General features: G+C 43.7%; 1 protein-coding gene across 3 annotated transcripts; it reads right to left on the bottom strand.

Moving 5' to 3' along the window:
- Positions 1-20,622, bottom strand: ACOX1 (acyl-CoA oxidase 1). 3 transcript variants are annotated; one of them, XM_058817033.1, is made up of 15 exons: positions 20,419-20,622; positions 19,291-19,450; positions 10,503-10,663; positions 8,727-8,834; positions 8,125-8,244; positions 6,857-6,972; positions 6,502-6,671; positions 6,039-6,201; positions 5,167-5,357; positions 4,415-4,594; positions 3,700-3,805; positions 3,471-3,614; positions 2,488-2,694; positions 1,444-1,538; positions 1-1,345 (listed from the first exon to the last, which is right to left on the bottom strand). In XM_058817033.1, the coding sequence occupies exons 1-14, from the start codon at positions 20,531-20,533 to the stop codon at positions 1,488-1,490; spliced, it is 1,992 nt and encodes a 663-aa protein (XP_058673016.1). In that variant the 5' UTR covers positions 20,534-20,622; the 3' UTR covers positions 1-1,345; positions 1,444-1,487. The 3 variants fall into 3 exon arrangements, with proteins under 3 accessions (XP_058673016.1, XP_058673014.1, XP_058673015.1); XM_058817031.1 differs by having other exon boundaries at positions 1-1,538; XM_058817032.1 differs by lacking the exon at positions 10,503-10,663 and adding an exon at positions 13,567-13,727 and having other exon boundaries at positions 1-1,538.
- Positions 20,623-20,658: the final 36 nt, after the last annotated feature.

Below are 20,658 nucleotides of genomic sequence, written 5' to 3' on the forward strand. Positions count from 1 at the left end.
GCAAGTTTGATTAGTTTATTTAAAATTAAACATTTCTTTCTGTTCAGCTACTGCACGTGGAGCCAAACCTTGTGTCTGATCATTGTTAGTGCCAGAAAACTGATTCAAAATTAGAGACTAACAGAGCCCAAAGCTGCAGAGAAGCAGCTTCTCACGGGTTGCCTCAGAACTGCAGGATTTGGGTTCATGCTGAAGCTTTTAACAATTTTAAGCTAAGAGCTGCCCTTCTCTAGTGTGAAAAGGTTTTATGGTTACTGGACATGTTACTGGTGTGGAAAAGCAGCAATGATTTTGCTTGGTTGTAGTTGCTGCACTGATTTCCCTGGGCAGCAGGATGTTCTCCTCCAAGCTGATTTCTTCCTGTTCCATCAGACAGCACCATGCAAGGCCCAAGTCGGTATCAAAACAAAATTAAGCAAATCAGAGAAAGCTCCTTGGAAATGCATGGGCAGGAAAAATAATAAAAAAATCTGGACACTTCACTTGGGATTGTCATTTTCTTGACAAATGCCTTTAAAAAGCCAGGACAACATCCCGGAAAAATCAGAAGACCTGAGGACATTGGTCAAAACTGATTTCTGCCCTCCAATACTGGCTTCATCATTCCAGGTCAAATTTGCAGTTTTTACCACTACATGTGGTTTTTTCTCCTCCAAATCAACATAAGTAACATTTGTAAAGTGCTTCAAGATAGTGCTTGAAAATGCTAAGAGTGAAAAGAGGGGCAGAACATCTGTTATCAGCACCCAGCTGATTACTGTGAGTTGGTTTTATCCTCAGAGCAGCATCACTATGTTCTCCTTTGACCTCCTATTAACCAAGAGCTGGCACAAAGGAAAAAGGAGTTTGTGCAGGGCAGTGAAAGAAGGAAAACAAAGGAAACACAAGGATTTCTTCTGGAAAGAGGCCTGAAGCAGAGCTCCAGAGAAGGATGGGTATTTACTTCCCAGATCCATCAGGAAAACACACACAGACTCACATGCACAGAGCTCTGCAGGAAGCTTCACACAGCACAAACATTGGCCAAATGAGGAGAGAGGTGGGGCTAATTTAACAAAAAAAAAAAAAAAAATTTGAAAAATCAAGACACTGATGCTTTTTTTGAGGGGAGGACATAACACTTCACCAGAAGCTACTGCCTGAGGGCTGTCAACTATGTCATAGTGAAGCCCTGCCACCTTTTCCAGTTGACAGGAACTTCTCTCTAGTTAGCAGCTTCACAAACACAATCCTTGTATAAATCCATAAAGCTTTCCCAGATTTTTAAAAGGTTAATTTTACCATTATAATTGCACTTTAAAAACAGGCATCAATCCCTATGCATTCTCCCCAAACACCTCCTCACCTAAAAGAGGAAAGAAAGGCTACAATTATTCACTGTCCTACAGCTACAGGATTCAAAGGTTTGATTTAGGTGCCTGAAGGAAGGATGCAAACACCCACTTTTCAGGGCAGGGCCAGAGTGCATTTTAAAAAACCTGCAGGCTTCACAGCTTGGCTTGCATTGGCTTCAGGTGTTTGTGGAAAGATTCATGAACCTGCAGGACAAGATGACAGAGGTTACAAGGTCAGATTTGATCTTTGAAACAGTTTTACCTCCTCACATCTTGCAGTGTGTTTGTATACTAAGAATATTTGAATCAGAGGCACTTTGGAGATTTAAGAACAGCCAGATAACTTCTATATTTCAGGCTCTATGTGATAGAAAGCATGAGGATATAAAAAACAGCCTGCCCACTACCTTTCCTTTAAGAAAGAAATGTAAAATTTATATCCATACTATTGTTTGGCATTTTAATTACAAGAAAACTGGTTCAGGTTTCCTAAGGGGCTGTAATGAAGCTCCTAAGCCCCACTGACTTCAGAAGTACAGAACACTGAGCAAACTGTGGGATTTAACTGCAGCTGCAGTCTCTGGCAGCCCATTGCAGGAGACACAGTCTGCCCTCATCAAATAAAGGCACCAGGAAACAGGATTTACTATTCTGGCTGATGAAGCAGGGACACTTCAGTTTATTTTAGCTCAGCTGCAGCTCCAATCCTAGGCCAGATATACAACATCTGACACCTAAATACTACAGGGTAACAGTTTATTTTCTCCTCCACTCACTGCTAGGGCCTGAAGAGTGGAAGATTTGCCAGAAAATGGGCAAGGCTTCCACAGCTACTGTCACTAAACAGAATTAACAGCAAGTGAGAATTGCTTTTGAATTCACTGAAATACTTCAGTTGTTTCTCTGTGGAGTGCATAATTTCCTCCCTCAACTGAGAAGCTCAAGAGATTCCACAGGGATGAATGCAAGGTACACCTGGGAGAGAAAACTACAGAGAGCAAACTGAAAGTAGATTGTTAGTTTTGGTCCATTACTACTTGTGACTTTTCTCCCCACTTTCTCAACAACCTGCTGAGATCACTGAGCACAATTAACAACCCTAAACTGAGTTATTTCTTTGGGCATGTGAGAAGAAGAAGAGAGGTTTCTTTACCTGTGTTTTGTTCAGTGGGGATTTCTTTGCCCACTCAAACATGTTCTCGTAGACGTTGCCGTCGTAGCGGCCGAGCACAGAGCCCAGGTGGACATCATGGAAGTCAAAGGAGTCCACCAGTGCCACTGCATTGGGACGAATGACAGCCAGGAGCTCCTTCACCTGCTGGTTCACCTGGGTTATCTGGGCACTGCTCAAGATACCAGCCTTGAGAGAGGAAACAAGCATTACACAAGTCACAGATCCTTCCCTTCCCCAAGGTCTCACACAGGTCAGCTTTCCCACACACAAAAACGCAGCAGTTCGGTTTTCTAAGTAATTAAATTGGCAATTTGCCACAGTGCACAAGCAGAAGGAGATGCCCTCCATACTGCCCAGCTATTATTCCTGGATGGGAGATTCACTCTTTGAGTACCTGTAAGTTAACTGTAGCAACAAGTTTCCTTAGAGAATATGCATATAAGGGTATTAAACTGTGCCTGACTTCAGGGAAATTTTTAGTAAGCAGCAAAGAGGAAAATGGGAAGACAAAACATATCATGTCTGCCAGAAGAGCAAACAAAACACTGCTGCACAAATGCATTCTCAAACTGACAGAAGAACAGAAAAAAAACAATGCCTGACAGAGTAAAGCCATTAACTGAAGGATGGGTTAGAATTTGGAGCACAAGATCCCCTTTCAGGGTTATTAGCTGTGAGCACATCTAACTGCAGCTCCTTTATTAATTCCTTGGTTTTTAAGACACAGCAGCTGGTCACCAACTGGAAACCATTTCAGCTAAACCTCCGCACATGCCTGGTTTCCATTCATCACAAGGGAAACCTACAAGAGCCTTCCAGCAGGCTGGCACTGCTAATGACCCTCTGACAACCAACAGCCAAGAACTTACACCTCTAACATCCACACAGCTTGGCATTTAAAGCACACTTGCAAGCAGTGAACCTGGCTTCAGAGATCTGGAGTGCTGGAGGAAGGCACCAACCTGCAGGAAGTCTCCTGCGTTCCTGCTGATGCCGAACAGGGCGTACAGGAGGCACAGCTCGGTCAGCACCGCGCGCACGGCGGTGTCACCCACTTCAGCCAGCTTGGCTGTGAACAGCTTCACCACCACGTAGTGACAGTGGGCCTGCAGGAACCAAACAGGCTCAGTCAGGGACACAGAAACATCAGCAGCTCTCACAGCATGTTTCTTGAGCAGGCACATCACTGACCTCTGATGCCCGCACAAGATCAACAGAAGTTCTGTTCCAGGCATCCTCCTTGCTCTTTCTGTGGGCCAGCTCAGCTTGCAGATTCTTTGCTGCCGATTCTACAAGCCTGTTTCACATGAGGAAGAAAAACAGTTTAAATAACAACACCACATTAACAGGATGACATACACTGAATCCACACATGTCAGTCATGGCACATGAGCTCAGAATTTTTCTCATGTGCCAAAGACAGTGACTGAAGTGACAGGTTGTGCCTCTATAACACCAGTAATCACTGCTGCAGCTACAATACAGCTACAGAGGGGTAAGAGGACTTCTGACAGCACACATGTGGTGCTTCAATATCTACTCACAAACAGGTGTCTGTTCTACTCTCCCCCTTCCCTCACAATGAACTTTAATATCAGGAATGTTTCTCTCCAGAGAGATCTCTGAGTAGTTTGGTATTTGTAAGTTTGAATATACTTTACACATAAATAAGAAAAAGATACATCACAAAGGATTGAGGAGCAGAGTAACCAGGCTATGGGCAGGCTGTGAACAACCTCAAAGCCTTAACCCTGACCCCAACCCAGTAAAGTGTGTCACTTCCTGAAAGCAACACACAGATCAAAGCTTTGCCAGCCACACCTCGAGAACCCAGCACAAACAGGGCAGTGCATCACCACCACCTCACCCAGTTTTTCTTGGCTCAGCCCAGTCAGTGTGAGCTCACCGGGCAGCACGTGACTTGTAGGCCTCCACCAAGCTGGTGGGGTCGTTGATCCTCACGGTGACAGTCCTGGCAGCCACGTGCTGGGGCTGGATGCGCTGCCTGGAGAGGTCGTTCAGGTAGGACACCATGCCACTGACCTGCTGGCCAGAGGTCACCTGGGTGTAGCTTTTCATAAGGAACCTGAAAAGAGAGACAGCAGATGGCAGCAGCTCTTACTCATGAGCTGTTTGAATGGACAAAAGTCATCTCACTGAGGCTCAGGCCAGAAAGTTTATCTGTCAAAAATGGGGCAGGGGACAGAAACATGACACCACTTTTGTGCTAATACAGACACTTCTGCTCTTTACTTTGTCACCAAATTCACTGTAAATAAAAGACTCCTCAACACCAATTTAGTATTAAGAAAGGCATCATTTATTACAGGTGTCTGGTTGCATGGGGATAACTCCTACTTATGTGCATGTGATTTTTTACAAGTGTGTTGCTTACATACAGTCACTACATGCATATTATAATTAACTCATTACCATAAAACCTTCCCCACGTTCCCAGATTGAGTTCTTGTTTTGGCTGTAGCTGCATTCCTAAGCCAGGTGTCTCCCCCTTATCTCCCAAGTGTCCTTGCTGGGATTCTGTTTCTCCGACCAAAGTTACACAGACATAGCAGAAATCCAATTAACCCTTTTGGTACCAACTCCAGCCACAAGGACCATGAAGAGAGGCTGGAACATGCCTGTGCAGAGCTCCCATACCTGGCAGTCTGCAGCATCATGACAGTGTTCTCCCCCTCGTAGGTGCAGGACGGGGTGAAGGTGACATAGATGTCAGGAATGCCACTGCAGCGGGAGTAGCCGTGCCCGCCGCACGCCATCCGACACTCCTCAATGCCAGCATTGGCAGTCCAGGAGGTGAACGCCTTCAGCCCCGCTGTCAGGGCGTGCAGCTGAGGGGAAACAGCAAAGCCAGCTTTATTTTCCACTCTTAGCTTGCACACATACATGTTAAGGACTCCCAGAAAAAGAAAAGTGGAGTCAACACCATTCTTGTGCTGTTCCACAGGTTTTTGTTTTTCTTGAAGGAAGTCTTTCCTGAGCCAAATATTTATATGAAACCATGTACATGGAAAGACTTATTTTAAGTCTTTAAGCCTTCTGCCCCTACACATTTTATGTACAAGACTGTTTTCAACTGCCCATTGTCACAAGCCCTAACAGCAAATTAACATTTTACAAGCCTAACCCCTCAGTATAGTACTGACACTTTCATCAGCAAGCCTATTCTACCCTAGGCACCTGGAAGAACAATGAAGAAGCTACAGCACAAGCACAAGACCAGTCTTAACTCCCAAACATTACTCCATCATTCCTGGAAATGCACCTTTTGAATAAAAATATATTCCCAGTAGCTTTCTCACTGTGCATTACTCCCTGTTTTTTATATAGTGCTAAATGAATAGAGCAAATAAATGTCACCAGCATATTCTGGACTGGGGGGCTTCTGAAACTACAGAAATAGAAGACATCTCATGAGTGAAAGCCAAAAAGGTTCAATGACTCTTTTTCCAAGCTGTTTAGAAACCTCACACAAATTCAACCAACACACTGGTTTCCAGAGGACACTGTACCTCTGGCAGCTCACTGAGGTCCCCCTTGCTGATGTCCCCATTGATACGATGATAGGTGTCCTTTATGTAGGCTCCCACAAAATGGAAGGCGTATGCTGTTGCCAGGAGAGGAAAGAGTTTGTATTGCTGGGTCTGATAATCCAGGATCTGGGGTTCTGGTTCCCTGGAGCAAAACACAGATGAGTCAGCATGTCAGTGGTAGCAGCCTGCTGCAGAAATCCCACTTATCCCTACTCTAACTAAGTTCACCATCCATATCAAGTCAGACTCTCTAACACCATCCAGCAAAAGCCTCTGGCAGGGGAGGACATTCCAAGAATGAAAGATTATGCACTCCCCAGGACAAACACTGTTTTGAAACCATACTGAATGCCAAAGCAAGTATCAGTCACAGCCCCCATTCCTCCCAGTAGTTCAGAATTTTCCCTCAGCAGTTTGGCTGCTCTGGGTCTCCTGCCCTCACCCTGGCTTCAGCTCAGACTGGTGTCTGACGGCGCTGTAGCGGATGGCGATGGTGCAGGCCCGGGACAGCGAGCGAGCAGAGTCACCCACGATGAGGGAACGGATGAACACCATGGTACCATAGGTCAGCTTGTCACTGACTGGTTTCACATAGGTGCCATCTGGTTCAACCTGCCAAAAAATAAAAGATTTAAAAAAATACAGCCTGTCGATTTGTGAAGTTTCCTTCCTTTTACATGTTCACACTCAAAACCCATCAAGCAGCCACCCACAACCCTTTTGGTGCAGTGCTCAAGCTCACAGGAGCATTCAGCAGGCCCATTTCCAACAGCAGATGCTGAAGCTCACTGCTTTACCTGGGCATATTTCATCAGCATGTTTTCCCGAGGAATTCGGAAGTTGTCCATTTTCAGGTAGCCATTATCCATTTCATCATAGCCAAACTTGGGGCCAATGTCACCCACTGTGATACCTGCCACAGACAAAGCCACTTGCATTAAGAAATAAACACTAAACAGCACACAAGAGGTTCAAGCCTTCTCCAATAAGGAGATTGGTTAGTTTTCTAGCAAGGCCTAGCAGTGTTATGAGTAACAGTTAACAGGGACCTTAATCTCTTTGATGGAAAAGTGGTGTCCTGGTTTTGGCTGAGACAGAGTGAAATTATCTTCCCAGCGGCTGGTACAGTACTGTGTTCTGGATTTAGCACAAGAACAATGTTGATAACACACTGTTGGTTCAGTTGTGGCTGAGTTGCATTCGCATCAGACAAGGACTTTTCAATTTCCACACTGCCCCAACAGTGTGAGGCTGGGAGGACACAAGAAGCTGGCAGGTGACACAGCCAGGACAGCTGAAGCCAGCCGGACAAAGGGATATCCCCCACCATGTGGCATCATGCTCGACAATAAAAATGGGTGAAGCCAGCTGGGGGGAATGACAGCTCTCTGCTCAGGGACTGGCTTGGCATCAGTCAGCTGCTGCTGAGCAATCACACAGTGATCACCTGCTCTGCATATTCTACTATTAATATTATTGTTGTTGCTGTTATTATTGTTGATTTCCCTTCCTTTTCTGTCCTATTAAATTGTCTTTATCTCAGCCTACCACTTTTACCTTTTTCACAACTCTTTCCCCCATCCCTCTGTGTGGAGGGATGTATGTGTTTAGCTGCCTGATCAGTTGAACCACAACAACTGGACATCAAAACATGGGAATCTCCATAACTTCCATGCAGCCCCACTATCCACTCACTGCATGAGCTGTCTATAAAGTTCATCCAGCTAAAGAGTGATGAAAGCTCTTCTTCCCCTATCAGAAAGCAGGATTGTGGAATGCATAGCTGGGACACACTGAGGCAGAATCAAATCCCAAACTAAACTTCACTGGGGTAGAATCAAATCCCAAACTAAACTTCACATTGAAGACCTGGTAGGAAAGATGGTTTAGTGGTAGTTCAGTTGTAAGAAAGACTCATTTAAGCCCTGTGATCTACCAGCTGAATTCAGCTAACGAAATAAGCCACGGACTTTAACCAACGCAGCAGGAAATTTAACAAACACTGTATACAGTGAGAGAGAAAAAGATGTTATCTGTAATGCACTCCCTGAGTGTGAATCTGTACCTGGCAGAGGTTCATGTGTGCCCAGCTGCCTGATGGGGACAATGAAGGCGTGCAGGCCTTTGCACTGGCCCTGGGTGTAGAGCTGAGCCAGGACGATGGCGTGGTTCGACGTCTTCCCAACTGCAACAGGAGCAGGACTCAGCACAGAAACACAGTCACACACACTCACACACTGAGTCTTTCTTCTGAGATAACCTCATTACATCATGCTCTAGAAAACCAGATTGAACCCACTGGACGTCACCCCAATTGGACAGATCTATCACAAAATGTTGCTCAAGTCAATGGAAGTTAAACAACACAATTTTCTTGACTATAAAACACTGAGTCCTTAGCACATCCATCAGTGAAGCTGAAGAACCAGAAATAATTTCATAGAAGCAATCAAAAATTGCACCAAATCCACAGTGTGAATGGTTCTGAGCAACAGTCCAGAGCACACAATGTTTAGCAGGCTCTGATAAGTCTGCTTGTTATGCAAGAGTGACTGGATTTCAGCCAACTCTTTGGATCAACTTTCAGCTATCACTCTGCAGATATAACACACACAGCATCACCTCCCTGAGTTACTCCATGCATCTTCCAGATTTAGACACACTTACGTCCACCTGGCCACCACTTAATGGAGGTGACAGTGGGGCTGTTGAGGATGAACTCCTGTGTGGAGGGGTCATAAGTGGCTGTTGTTTCCAGGCCCCTGAGATGAGTCCCTGGAAACAAGCAAACACATTGTTTTGGCAGGAAGTCAGTCACAAAACAGAGATAAGGACAGAACTGGGCAATGGAAAGTGGAACTCCAGTAGTAATGTTTGAATTTTAATTTTGCTTTTAGGCTATATGTATAAAAAGCTAAATAGCAACAAATTAAGGAAGAGCAAGTGAGGGTGAGACCATATTCTGGGACTGCCAATTCTCAGAAAACACTGATTTTTTTCCCCCAGTGGTCTAAGACTGGTTTTCCAAGCACCTCCAATCTGACACCTTTTTGCTATCACACACCAGAAGCCCTTTCTCATTCAAAATGTTCCACAGGAACACAATCACCTGAATTTCACTAAAATGCAAAATAAAACCATCCAGTTCTCAGCCACAAGATGAAATAAACAGTGCCCATTCCCTCATCAAGCCTACATTCTCCTCACTTGATGGAGCTGATCTCCCAGAAGAGACCATCCATAGTTCCAAAAGAACAAGTAATGGCATGTGTATGCCAGGTGCTGATGCAGGTAGATGAAGAGACTACATAAAGATGGAGATAATTCCAGGAACAGTCTTTGTCTTCTGCCCTCAATGCTTCACTTCCCACACACCTGTCTCAGAGCAGTGGCACTGCCCCTGAATGCTTTAAAAACTCCCAAAATCCCCAGGCCTACTTGCTTAAACCAGACAAGCTGTGAACACTCTTGAGAGTCTGGACTGGCAGGGCAGGACAAGAGCTCCAGCAGGAAAAAGGAGATCACCTTGCAGCAGCCACGTTCCCAAAGCATGGAGGTAATGGCACATTTCCACAGGCAGCTCAACACAGACTCACTCTGCTGGCAAAGGATCTTCAAACCTCACTAGTTCCAAGAGATTCTCCTCAGACTTGCAGTTACTTTATGCTTCACACAGTCTCTACATTTCCCTTCAACACAAAGGTGAATCCTGCTCATTTTTAGAAAATAATTCTCATTTGCAACTCTGAGATGACCAAAATTAAAGTTTCCCAAGGCAGAATATCCTTCCTTTGAAACTTGAATTAGAAGTGTTGCAATCACAATACTGCTGGAGTTATCAAAATCCATTTCAAAGCTTGAAAGCGAAGGAATAGCAACGAAAAACAAAGTCAACATGAGACAGAGAACTCAAAAAGCCCAAAACATTTCACAGTCAGTTAAAAAGAACACATGGGAGTGAACTAAGGGGAAAAAGCTCCCCACAGAACATGAGCATTGGAACCAAGCTTAATCCTGAGGTGAACAAGCAACTCTTAATTTTTTGGCATCTCTTTCACCACCTCAAAGCTCTGTCCTTTTGTCTTTACACTGAACATTAATTAGAGCAAAGCAGAACTCCAATGGAAAGAACAGCAAGGGTAAAATGAACAGATGCCACCAAACTGCCAGCACCAGTGATGGGCAGTAATGACACTGGTTTGAATGGCACAAGGAGCCATTCCTTACAGAGCTACACACATCCAACCCTCCCTTCAGAGGAAGAGGGAAGCAGCACATGGCATAATGCTCTATTAACCCTTGCAGAGGCTCTCCACCTTTCCCTAGAACCACAGCAGGCTGTGTTAAACTGTGGGACACACACACACACCCGCTCTAGCAGGCACAGGAATCCTCTGCACACAAAGGCATCGTCAGAAAGAGCATTTACTGAGGGTACTGTACCATGGCCCATCTCAGTCTGGGCATAAGTGCCAATGATCTCCAGGTTCCAGGCAGGCATGAAGAAGCGATCCTGCTGCTCTGGGGTGGCCTGGGTGAGGAGAGTGGGGAGGAACATGCCCAGGTGAAGGTCCAGAGGCTCAGGCCGTCCGCGGTGAACAAAGCTGTGAAGAATTGTCACGGGATGGGAGCGTGAAGGGAATGTTATGGGAGGGAAGCAAGCATGAGGATTCATGGTGGAGATTCAGGAAGAGACAAAAAGAAAAAAAAATGATTCATGTGTCAATCAGAATTCAGCAAGTGTATTTCAGAGAGCCAGAGCACTGTCCTTTTCTCAGGCTGAGCAATAAGAAATTGCACTCACTTTGAAATAAAGAGGCTGCAAGGCATTTCTCTGTAATCTTGCAGAAAGTGCATCTGCAACATTCCCCTATTTATGATGCACTATGATTGATTAAAAAAAAAGGATGAATCCAAACCAAAAGATGGACCAGACCTTCTGGTTTGAACATCAGAGAATCCCTAAGTTCAATGGGCTGAGACAGTCAGCTGAGAATGTCAGTTTGTTGGAGATGTGATGTGGCTGAATGCAGTGTGCTTTCAACCAAATACAGAAAGTCCACCTTTTTTTGTTTGTTTGTTTTTGGTTTTTTTGTGGTTTTTTGTTTGTTTGTTTTGACATGTTTTGAAGGTAGAATCCTGTGGAAGTCCCAGTTTATTCAGCTAAACAAGTTGGATTTTCAACAAATGTTACTTTTTTAAAAAAGACAAATCCTAACTGACTGTACTATTTACTCTAATTTTTAAAAATGAAATATCAGACACAATTAGTGTACATGGCATTTCAAATCAACTCCCTTCAACTTCAGCTATTTTAAAGAACTTTCTTAAAAGGACAGTGCTCTGTATGTGTAAGTCAAAGTTACACATGAACAACTTGGGAAGAAAGCCAACATTTTTCAATTTGTAAATCACCAGCTCAAATTATCTCCAATTAAACATACTGCAGTAGAATTACTTTTTCTCCATGTTCTGTCAAGCACCACTGTGATGTAATTAAGTGGTCTATTAAGCTTTTCAATATAAAGAATTAATTAATCATTCAATCTTAAAATATTAGCAGCTTTGAGTATTAAAATGGTGGTGACAGATTGAGGACAAGTACCTTCATCTGGCTCCTTTATGTATGAAATAAATTTAATTTTACTTTAACAGGAATATATATATATATATATAAAAAAAATTTAAATTATATGCATTATATAAGAGCACTGGTCTGAGCTTGGCTCAAACTCATCTGATATTCTTAGCACAGTGATAACAATGCATCCTTGTGTCCTCTAAATACACATTAATATGAACTGGTTCTGTCCCTAGGCCTTCCTAAGAACTGTTTTTTGATATTCTCAGACTCCTATAAATAAATTCAACTATCTCATAAACCCAGCAGCATGGTTTTCTAAGCTTTCTGACTGCACAGTGACTGATGGCCTACCAGGAATACCAGATTTTAATGAGTTCAGTACTGGTGAGAAGTACTGAACAGCTAGAGCTGACAGCCAAAGAGTGACCAAAAAAAAAAAAAAAAAAAAAAAATCCTTATTTATCAGCAGTAGTTATAAACCAGATAGAAACAGCACAGGATTTTCAGTTGTTTAATTTTCTGCCCTGTGCTATTTGTGTTTTTTCTTTCTTTTTTTTTTTTTTTTTGAGACACAAAGAGACTTCTTCACTATGAAAGAGGTTAAAATCAGCACAGGCTATCACACATAATATAGTCACCAAGAGAAAACTGAGTAACTACCCATCCAGGCCAGAGTTCAATTCAATAATCCTGAGGTCTGTTTCCCCATCACCAGATTTTAAACATCAGGATTAAATTAAGCAAAGCTCAGTGACAATTACTGCAGCAGCTTCACTGATGGAATATCAGCTACTCAACATTCACAGCAGGAATGCCAAATGTTTGCATTTTAATTATTCAGCAAATAGAGTATATCTATTTCACTGTATTCCATTTAGTGTCAAAATACCAATTTAACCATGAAACAACAAGAGAACTACAAGGAAATCAACCATCACCAGGCAAGAAAGTGCAATGATCTAATGTGAAATCAGAAGTAAAACCAATCACTGCAGTGTGGATGTGACTGATTTCAAGCAGCTGGTGTGAGAAAGCAAATAAGGCCAGCAGGCACTGACTGTTGCCATTCAGTTCTCTCTCAGCTTCTGGGGATGAGCTGGGTTTGTTGAGCAGGACAGAGGACAGGGTTCTTCCACCGAGTCTTCCACAAATGTTTCAGCAGCTGTAACTGAGCAACCAGGCAGCTGCCATTGCCATCCAGCAGTGTCCAGACTTGACACTTCAGACTTTCCCACTTCAGATGCCAGCACAAGCACTGGAGTCTCTGTTTGTTAACTATTCTTGCTGGTACTTAACAGCCATAATTCCAGGTTCTGGGCCAAGAGACTGTTTTTTGATTCATTAAATGTTTTTCCATTTGAAGTAGTGAAAGTTGCTTTCAACAGCAGCAGGAATAGGATGGGTTTTTTTGTTGTAAAGAAGACCTTGCCAGGAAGCTGTACATCTGGAAGAGGAGTGCCTGGGGCAAAGCATACCTGACTTTCAACCAGAACTCACAATCTCACCGTGCTCCACTGCCCCTGCAGGAATGCTCCTGACCTGTTTGTGCAGGCCAGCCATGCACTGAGGGCTCTGGCACACACGTCCCAAAATCAGGCAAAAGCAAAAACCACAGCACTGTTCATTGACACAGTCAACTGGTTCAAGTGAAATTCAGGTTCTCAGGGTTTAGAACGACCTCCTCATTTCAAAACAAAGGTAACAACTACCCATGCAGAGATCAGCTGAGAGGTGCATTCTGGGAAAGACCAAAAGGAATCCTGGCATTGTCAGGATGTGAAATGAGGCGGCTGCCTGGCTACAGACATCAACCATTAACTGAGGAATTTTACCTTTCCCCTTTTGGACTGACCCAGGGAAGATGAAGAATTACCCACTGGAGTTAGAGCAGAGGTTACCCAGTGATCCCTGCAGGGAACTAACCATGTCCCATCTCGGTTTGGGCGTAGGTGCCAATTATCTTGACTCCACGGACCAGGGGCAGCCACTTCTCCTTCTGAGCAGCAGACGTTTGGGTCTCTATGGTTTTGTGAAACATGCTGAAGTGGAGACCCAAAGGTTCAGGAAAATTGCCCAAGCATGTTCTACAGGAGAGAAATAGAGGGATCTGGATCTCAGTCTTACTGTTAGCATGAACCTGAAAGGCTTTACCCCAATTGGAGCATAAGATAAATGATCTCTGCCTCATTCAACCTTTTTTTTTTCTTTGTCCCACAAGCAACCTCCAAATGTGGAGGCATCATCAGCAATGCTAATGGGGAATCAGATGGTATTTTCTTCACCCTATGAATCCTGCTGTTGCTATGTAACTGGAAAAAACGTTATTCTACAAAGGTTCATGAGGAACTTGAAACTAAGGACATGAAAACCAAAATATTTTCTCCTCCATCTCTCAGGCTTTGTAGGAATAAATCCCACTGCTGCTGGTAGCCTACAACTAGGGCATTATTAGTTAGAAGAAATATGTATTAAAAATGAGAAGGTTTCTTTGGTGACTGAGCTCTTTTTGGACTAGCTCTGTATTGCCTGCAGCTGCTTCTATCAGTTGTGAGATCTGGAACTCACCTTCAATTAAAATTACCATTACATCTAGTGCTGGAGGGAATGGAAAGAAAAATCAGGCATTTTGGGAGAGCTTCACCAAAGCAGAAGTTATTTCATGAAAGAAAACTGTAATCATCTAGTAGCCACAATGCCAGGCAAAGCACATTCTCAATTAAAACATCTTCCCTTCAGCAGCTTGAACAGTTTCTTCATCTTCAATCTACTGTACACAAATGTTTATTCCATCTAAACTTAAAGGAGTTAAAAATGAGCCCTCTGCATAAATACCATAGGGGATGTTCTGCACACAGCTTGTCCATACAGCAGCATTTGTGACTGACATTTTGCACCATGCAGAGAGTAAATAATTGATAACTCAACAGCAGGTCCTGTACAGGCTGGGAAAACCAACCTTAGAGTGAGAGACAAAGCACCACTGGACTGCACATTGCCTGTTTTAAATGAACAAGACTAAATGAGCCATGGATTTTTCCAGGAGCAAAACTATTGTGATCAAGTAATCTAATGCTGGTGATTAATGTATGAACTGTGCTTTAAGCTGGTGTGGGTGCAGGTACAGTGTCTGAAGTTCCTAGAATTGAGGCACACAGTTCTTTCACCAAAAATACTCTTGCCTACAGCAGCAGTTACCAAAGCTGATGTTTTCAGGGTGACCAAGGGCTTAAAAATACTGCAAGGACATCGAGACAGAACTTTTTAACACTCTTGTGGTTTTTTAAGTAGGTCATTCTTTTAGCCCAGGACCTACAGAGCAACAGCAGCACCCTTTTCTCCCTCACTGCCTGCAGCACAATTATTGTGCACCTACTCCCTGGGCCCAAAAAGGACAAAACTGCAGGGAGAAAATGAGTGCTGACCTTGAAACATGAAGTTTCAAGGCTTGGGAAGAGCTTGAATGGGTCTTTGCATATTTTCAGCAGTCATTGAAAGATCTTGAGAAAAATGTGCAGCTCATGCTTTGCTGTTAGAAAAAATCAGGTCAGACACTGCTTCTTTGAAGGTAATGCTCCAGGAAACATCTCAGAAATCTTCTGAAAGGTCACACCAGCAACTTTCACTGCCTATGAGGAAGTTTAATCACAAGTGCCAGATACCTAATGATTGCTATTACCTTCTCTGACAGGAGGAAGACAACAGACATTCTGCAAGTGGACGCTTTAACATCCCTGTGTCATGGTCATGATGTTTCTGTAGCAAATCATGCAGCATTTTAACAGCTTCTTGCATTAACTAAGTTTAGGTTTAATCACAAGTGCCAGATATCTAATGATTGCTGTTACCTTCTCTGACAGGAGGAAGACAACAGACATTCTACAAGTGGATGCTTTAACAGCCCTGTGTCATGGTCATGATGTTTCTGTAGCAAATTGTGCAAGGTTTTAACAGCTTCTTGCATTAACTAAGCTGAAAGTTAAAGTACAGCAGAAACTGTTCTTCTCTGCATACTCCACACTGAAGATTTAGGATTTCCTTAATGTGCCTTTTAACACCTTGAATGACAATGAGAGAGAGTCCTGTTTTCCTCAAACACAGGGCAAACAGAAGAGGTACCAGCTGTGAAGGGAGGAACAACAGCTTTTCTTCCCTTCTGTTTCTTTCTCTGAACTCTTTACTGCTTTCCATTAAAATTTCATCACTCCCAGCACCTGGATTGGCTGTTCTCCAATTCTGCTCTCTGCTCTGTGTAACAGTTCAATGACTCTGTTCCAAGAGTGATGGTGGCAGTGACCACCTGATCAATGCCCAGCTGCTCTGAGGTCAGCCTTGCTACAACAACCAGTGTCACAACGAGCCTGCAGCTCCAAATGCACTTCTGGGAGAAGGCAGTGTGTAATATGTGCTTTGGCAATACAGACCTTCCCAGATTTCACAGCAACCAGTGCCACCCACACAGCAAAATGCACTTATGTGACAGGTGTGTCACTGGCTCAAGACAGAGGACGACAGAAGCAAAGCTGTGTGTTCAGAGGCTCCAAAGCCACAGGAAGAGCTGCAAAGCCATCCTCAGGCTGCAGAACTGGGTCACAGAACAGGGGCATTTACTTTACATTAGTTGTGTGCAAACTTTGCTGCTTTGGGCAGTTCTTGAAGTTACTCTTTCAAGGATGAGCATGAAGGGTCATCCCAGGGGAGAAGGAGCAAGAGCTGTGTTTGACCTGTGCTAACTGGGCTTCAGAGCTGGGCTAACAACTGCTCTGGCAATAAACTCCTGTTCCAGCTCTATCAAAGTAAAATTAAGCCAGACTCATTCACTCTGCATTAATTTAGTAGTGCCCATAGTAGAGTTTCAAAGGTCCTAATGTAGAGATGTAAGAACAAATTCCAACAGGGAAAGTGCACATTCATGCAATGCTTATGAACACAGGAATCATCTGGTGACCAGCAGCTCTCAGATCTTCTCTTCTTCCGTGACCCAGTTTGTCTCAACTGCTTTTCACTTTTTTGTTTAATCCCATTTTCCTCAATGAAAGTTAATTGAAGTTGGAGGTGAATTAAAACTGAGCAGCTCTCTCTCTTCCAAGAGCGTTGGAGCATTACACCAGAAACATTTCCCATTTTTCATGCTGACTTACATTTTGCAGCAGTTAGACTGTAAAAGAAATCTGAAATATTGGCATTGTTTGGCTGATGGCCTTCAAAGCTGTAGTCACAACAGCTGCAACTGCAGTGTTGACATAGAAGAATTACTACATGAAAAGCAATTAAGTATATTTAATAGATCCTCTTATGATTTGGAGTCCAACAAAGCCCTTTGGAAACAGGAAGGAGGAGCATTCACTTGAACATGTCACAGCAGCAGCAGCAGCAATTGTTTAAGTATATCTTCAGGGCAGTGAAGGAAGCAGCATTTCTCCTCACCTACTCATAAATCAAGCTACAAAGTTGGTGAGTCATGTGCAAAGCTACCTAGAGGTGTTCTGGCACTTTAGGAAAGCTACAGGAAAAAAATTCTTAAAAATTGCATATGTAAATCTGTCCCTGCCTTTTGGGGATAACTGACAAAATTTCTTAAGCTTCCATAAGTAGAAATGTCAATCCCAATAAATACAACTTGACACCTGAATCAAGGATGTCAGTCTATTTAATGAACTTCTTTTGAGGCATGTTGCAACACCATATCCATTCAGTTTTCAGTTTGGAAAAATGAATAAGCCCAAACCACTTTCTCCAGGTCACCTTTTGCACTAATGAAGTAATTTCCAGTTAGCACCAATTAGCATGTTTGGATATGGGATAGAAATAAACATAATTTTGTCAGTTGGGTGCAGTTCACCAAATCTAAAAAATCTTTACCACTCAGCAGGTGGGAAAGTGGGGACAGATGTTAAAATGCAAATGAAATCAAAGGATGAAAAAAGAATCCTTTCATTTAATCAATTTTTTAAGCAGCAGCAAGCCCACATCCTCCCTTGCCAACACCAGAGATTATAGTAAAGAAGACATTTCAGAATATCAATAGTGTACAGTTCTTAGAGCAAACACTTCACCTGCAGGCAAGAAGTTTATGCACTGGTCTTCATTCTGTCACACATTATTACAGAAGAAATATGGTATATAAAATAAATAAAAAATGGCAGATACAATCAGTCTGCAGTAACTGCAATTATATTTTGAAATCCTGAATGGTGGCAATTAGATTTTACCTTGGAGAGAAGTAAGCCTTTTTTATTGTTTCTGTTGGCTTTGGACTGTGAATTCTGACTAGTCACACCTGACCATTTATGCCATGTTAGATATGGAGGTACTAGTTGGTATCTGTATGAAATATTTATTACACTTTCATTCACTTAGGAATTGCTGAATCCAAAGTAAGCTTATGGAAAGACAAAACCAGAATCTCTCATTTGACTACTTCAGAAAAGTCTGTTTTCATATAATATTGTCACTTAATAATGGTACAAAAAGACAGAAAATTTGTTAAAATATTCCATCTGATAGAGTGGATAGACTTTGCTGAATTTTCTCTGTAGAAACAAATAAATAAATGAAGAAACTTCCCCATCACTTTCAATAAACCCTGTGCTGGAAAAAAAATTATTAACTTTGGCTGTGCAGCACCTGAATAATCCCTACTGTCATTGAGCTTGTTCCCTGTTATCACTGTCCACCAATGATGATTTTTAAATTATTTACATGACTTCCATGAAAACTTTCATGACACAGGTCAGTGCAGACCATTTTCTCTGAAAGTAAAACCACAGTGGACAAGATGACTTCAATTTCCTAGTGCCAGGGGTCATGCCCTGGGGCCCATGCCAGCTTTTCCACAAAACCAGTCACAGGGGGCTTGTGGCTCATTATTTAATCTGCCAGAGGATATATCCATGGGATTATGAGAGATTTCTAGATCTGTGTAACTTCTCTGTTATCAGTTTCTGTTTGATTAAATCAGAAAGAGTTTAACAGAATTAAGGGAAGAAATACATCAAGATCAGGAACTGAGTTCTAATTTATTCTGGAAGGAATGAAAACTCACATGTAAAGGCAATCTTATTTTCATTAACTTCATCCAAAGGTGGTACTATCAGATAAACCAAAGGTCAGGTACAACAAAAAGCCTCTGGGTCAAAGAGAACCTCTGGAGCTTAGAGGAGGGAGCCAGAGCAGACAGTGCTACACAAACTTATAAACCATCTTGGAATCGTTTCAAGTATCTCTGCAATGTGACTTTATTGGGCCTAAGTGCAAAGTGAAGTAATCAGCTTTTAGAGATTTCATTAGAAGCTACAAACTCATCAGATCTATTCAGATTCAAAGTAATTCAGTTTGATTTTTTTTATTCCTTTCGGGAAAAAAAAAATCTGACTTCAAGTTCTGTTTTTTAGTTTCTGCACCACACATACAGAAGAGCATATCATTGTTGATGTTGCATTTCTCTTAAAAAAAAAAAAAAACAAACTAAGAAAACACAACATTAAGGAATTCAGGGTTTCATCTGAAATTCACTGAAGCCAGACTCGAGTGGGCTTTTATACAGGTCTTGAGCTTCCTTTAGACAACAAACACAGGAAAAAAGCACAACCCTAGCATCCTTGGTGATGACTGAAGTACAAGAAGCAAACTCTGGATCTTTTTAGGTACCTTTTAAACCAGTAGATCTCCTCGGGATCTGCAATTCCATATTCCCTTAGCTTCATCACCATCAAGGAGCTCTTCCTGATGGCTTGCTCATAGCGCTGGCTACGGGACAGGAAGTTCAAATCCTCGTGCTGGAAGTCGGGGTCATTAAGAACTAAGGCCTCTGGGGACAGAACAGGAGAGGAAAACAAACTCAGTTTCCACAAACCTCAGCAGGGGTTGAGCAACGACCCAGCATTTTACCTGCTCTACCTCAAGGTATGGGTATCAAAAAATTGTGAATAAAATGAGAGGTCAACAAAATGAGAATGAAATCAAAGCTCTTTGAGAGCTGCTGGCGCTCTCATTCCACACATAAACCCCATACACAGTTCACAGCACTCTGGACTTGGCAGGAGGGCAATTCACTGATGTAAGACCAGCGGGGCCCTCAGCAACAGCCCCAGAGGCTCAGGCAGCCCTGTGAACTCTGAACCCCACGCAGCTCCAGCAGAAGGGCAATAATAACAGGGGTTATTATTCCCCCTGTGCCAAGTGGAAAACAAGGTGCCCAGAGAGCACAGACTTTCTGCGTCCCCCCTTTGGCAGCGAAGTTTCACAACAACTCTGACAGTCCCAGCCCAGGGAAGAGCCTGGAAGTAGCTCATTAATCTCTCATAACCACATTGCGCCGGTTGACAAACAGATGACATTTGTACTGTTGGGCAAAATCATGCTAGGAAGGAAAAAGGAGGGGACGGAGCCCATGGGAAGCCGCCTCTGAGACTCTGGAGGAAGGGGAAACAGAGCAGTAAAAGGACACCGCTCTATCAGGGCCACCCTATGCCCTTTCTGAGGAGAAGGGGGACCAGGGACGTAACGCAGCTCCTGTTCCTCTCTAACCTCCCCTTTACTGTCCCTGCACCTGCCAACCCTCTCCTCACAGCTTTCTCCCCTCCTTGGCGTCTCCCCTCTCCACAAAAGCTCCTCCACACCCTCTCCCGCCCCACGACCCCCTCACAACTCCGTGGCTCCTCACTCCGCTACCCCCGCCTTGTATCCCGCTCTCCCCGGGTCTCCCCACTCCGCATCCCCTCCGAGCCCTGACCGGGGCTGTCTCTCCCGGTGCCCGCGGCCCGGGCCCTCCCTCACCGATCTCCTTGCGGCGGCGGGTGCGCTCAGGGCCGCCGTCTAGGATGTGGGTGAGCAGCTCGGGCTGGAAGGTGGCGGCGGCGCGCTCCCTCCGCAGGTCCGCGTTCACCGACATCGCGGCGGCTGCGGCGGCGGCTGTGCCCGATCCCGATCTCAATCCCGGTCTCGATCCCGATCCCGAGTCCTTCCCGGCCCTCCTGCGCCGGCCCCGCCCCCGCGTGACGTCACTGCCGCGACGCC

Source organism: Ammospiza caudacuta, chromosome 19 (genome assembly GCF_027887145.1).
Source record: "Ammospiza caudacuta isolate bAmmCau1 chromosome 19, bAmmCau1.pri, whole genome shotgun sequence".
Classification (NCBI taxonomy): Eukaryota; Metazoa; Chordata; class Aves; order Passeriformes; family Passerellidae; genus Ammospiza; species Ammospiza caudacuta.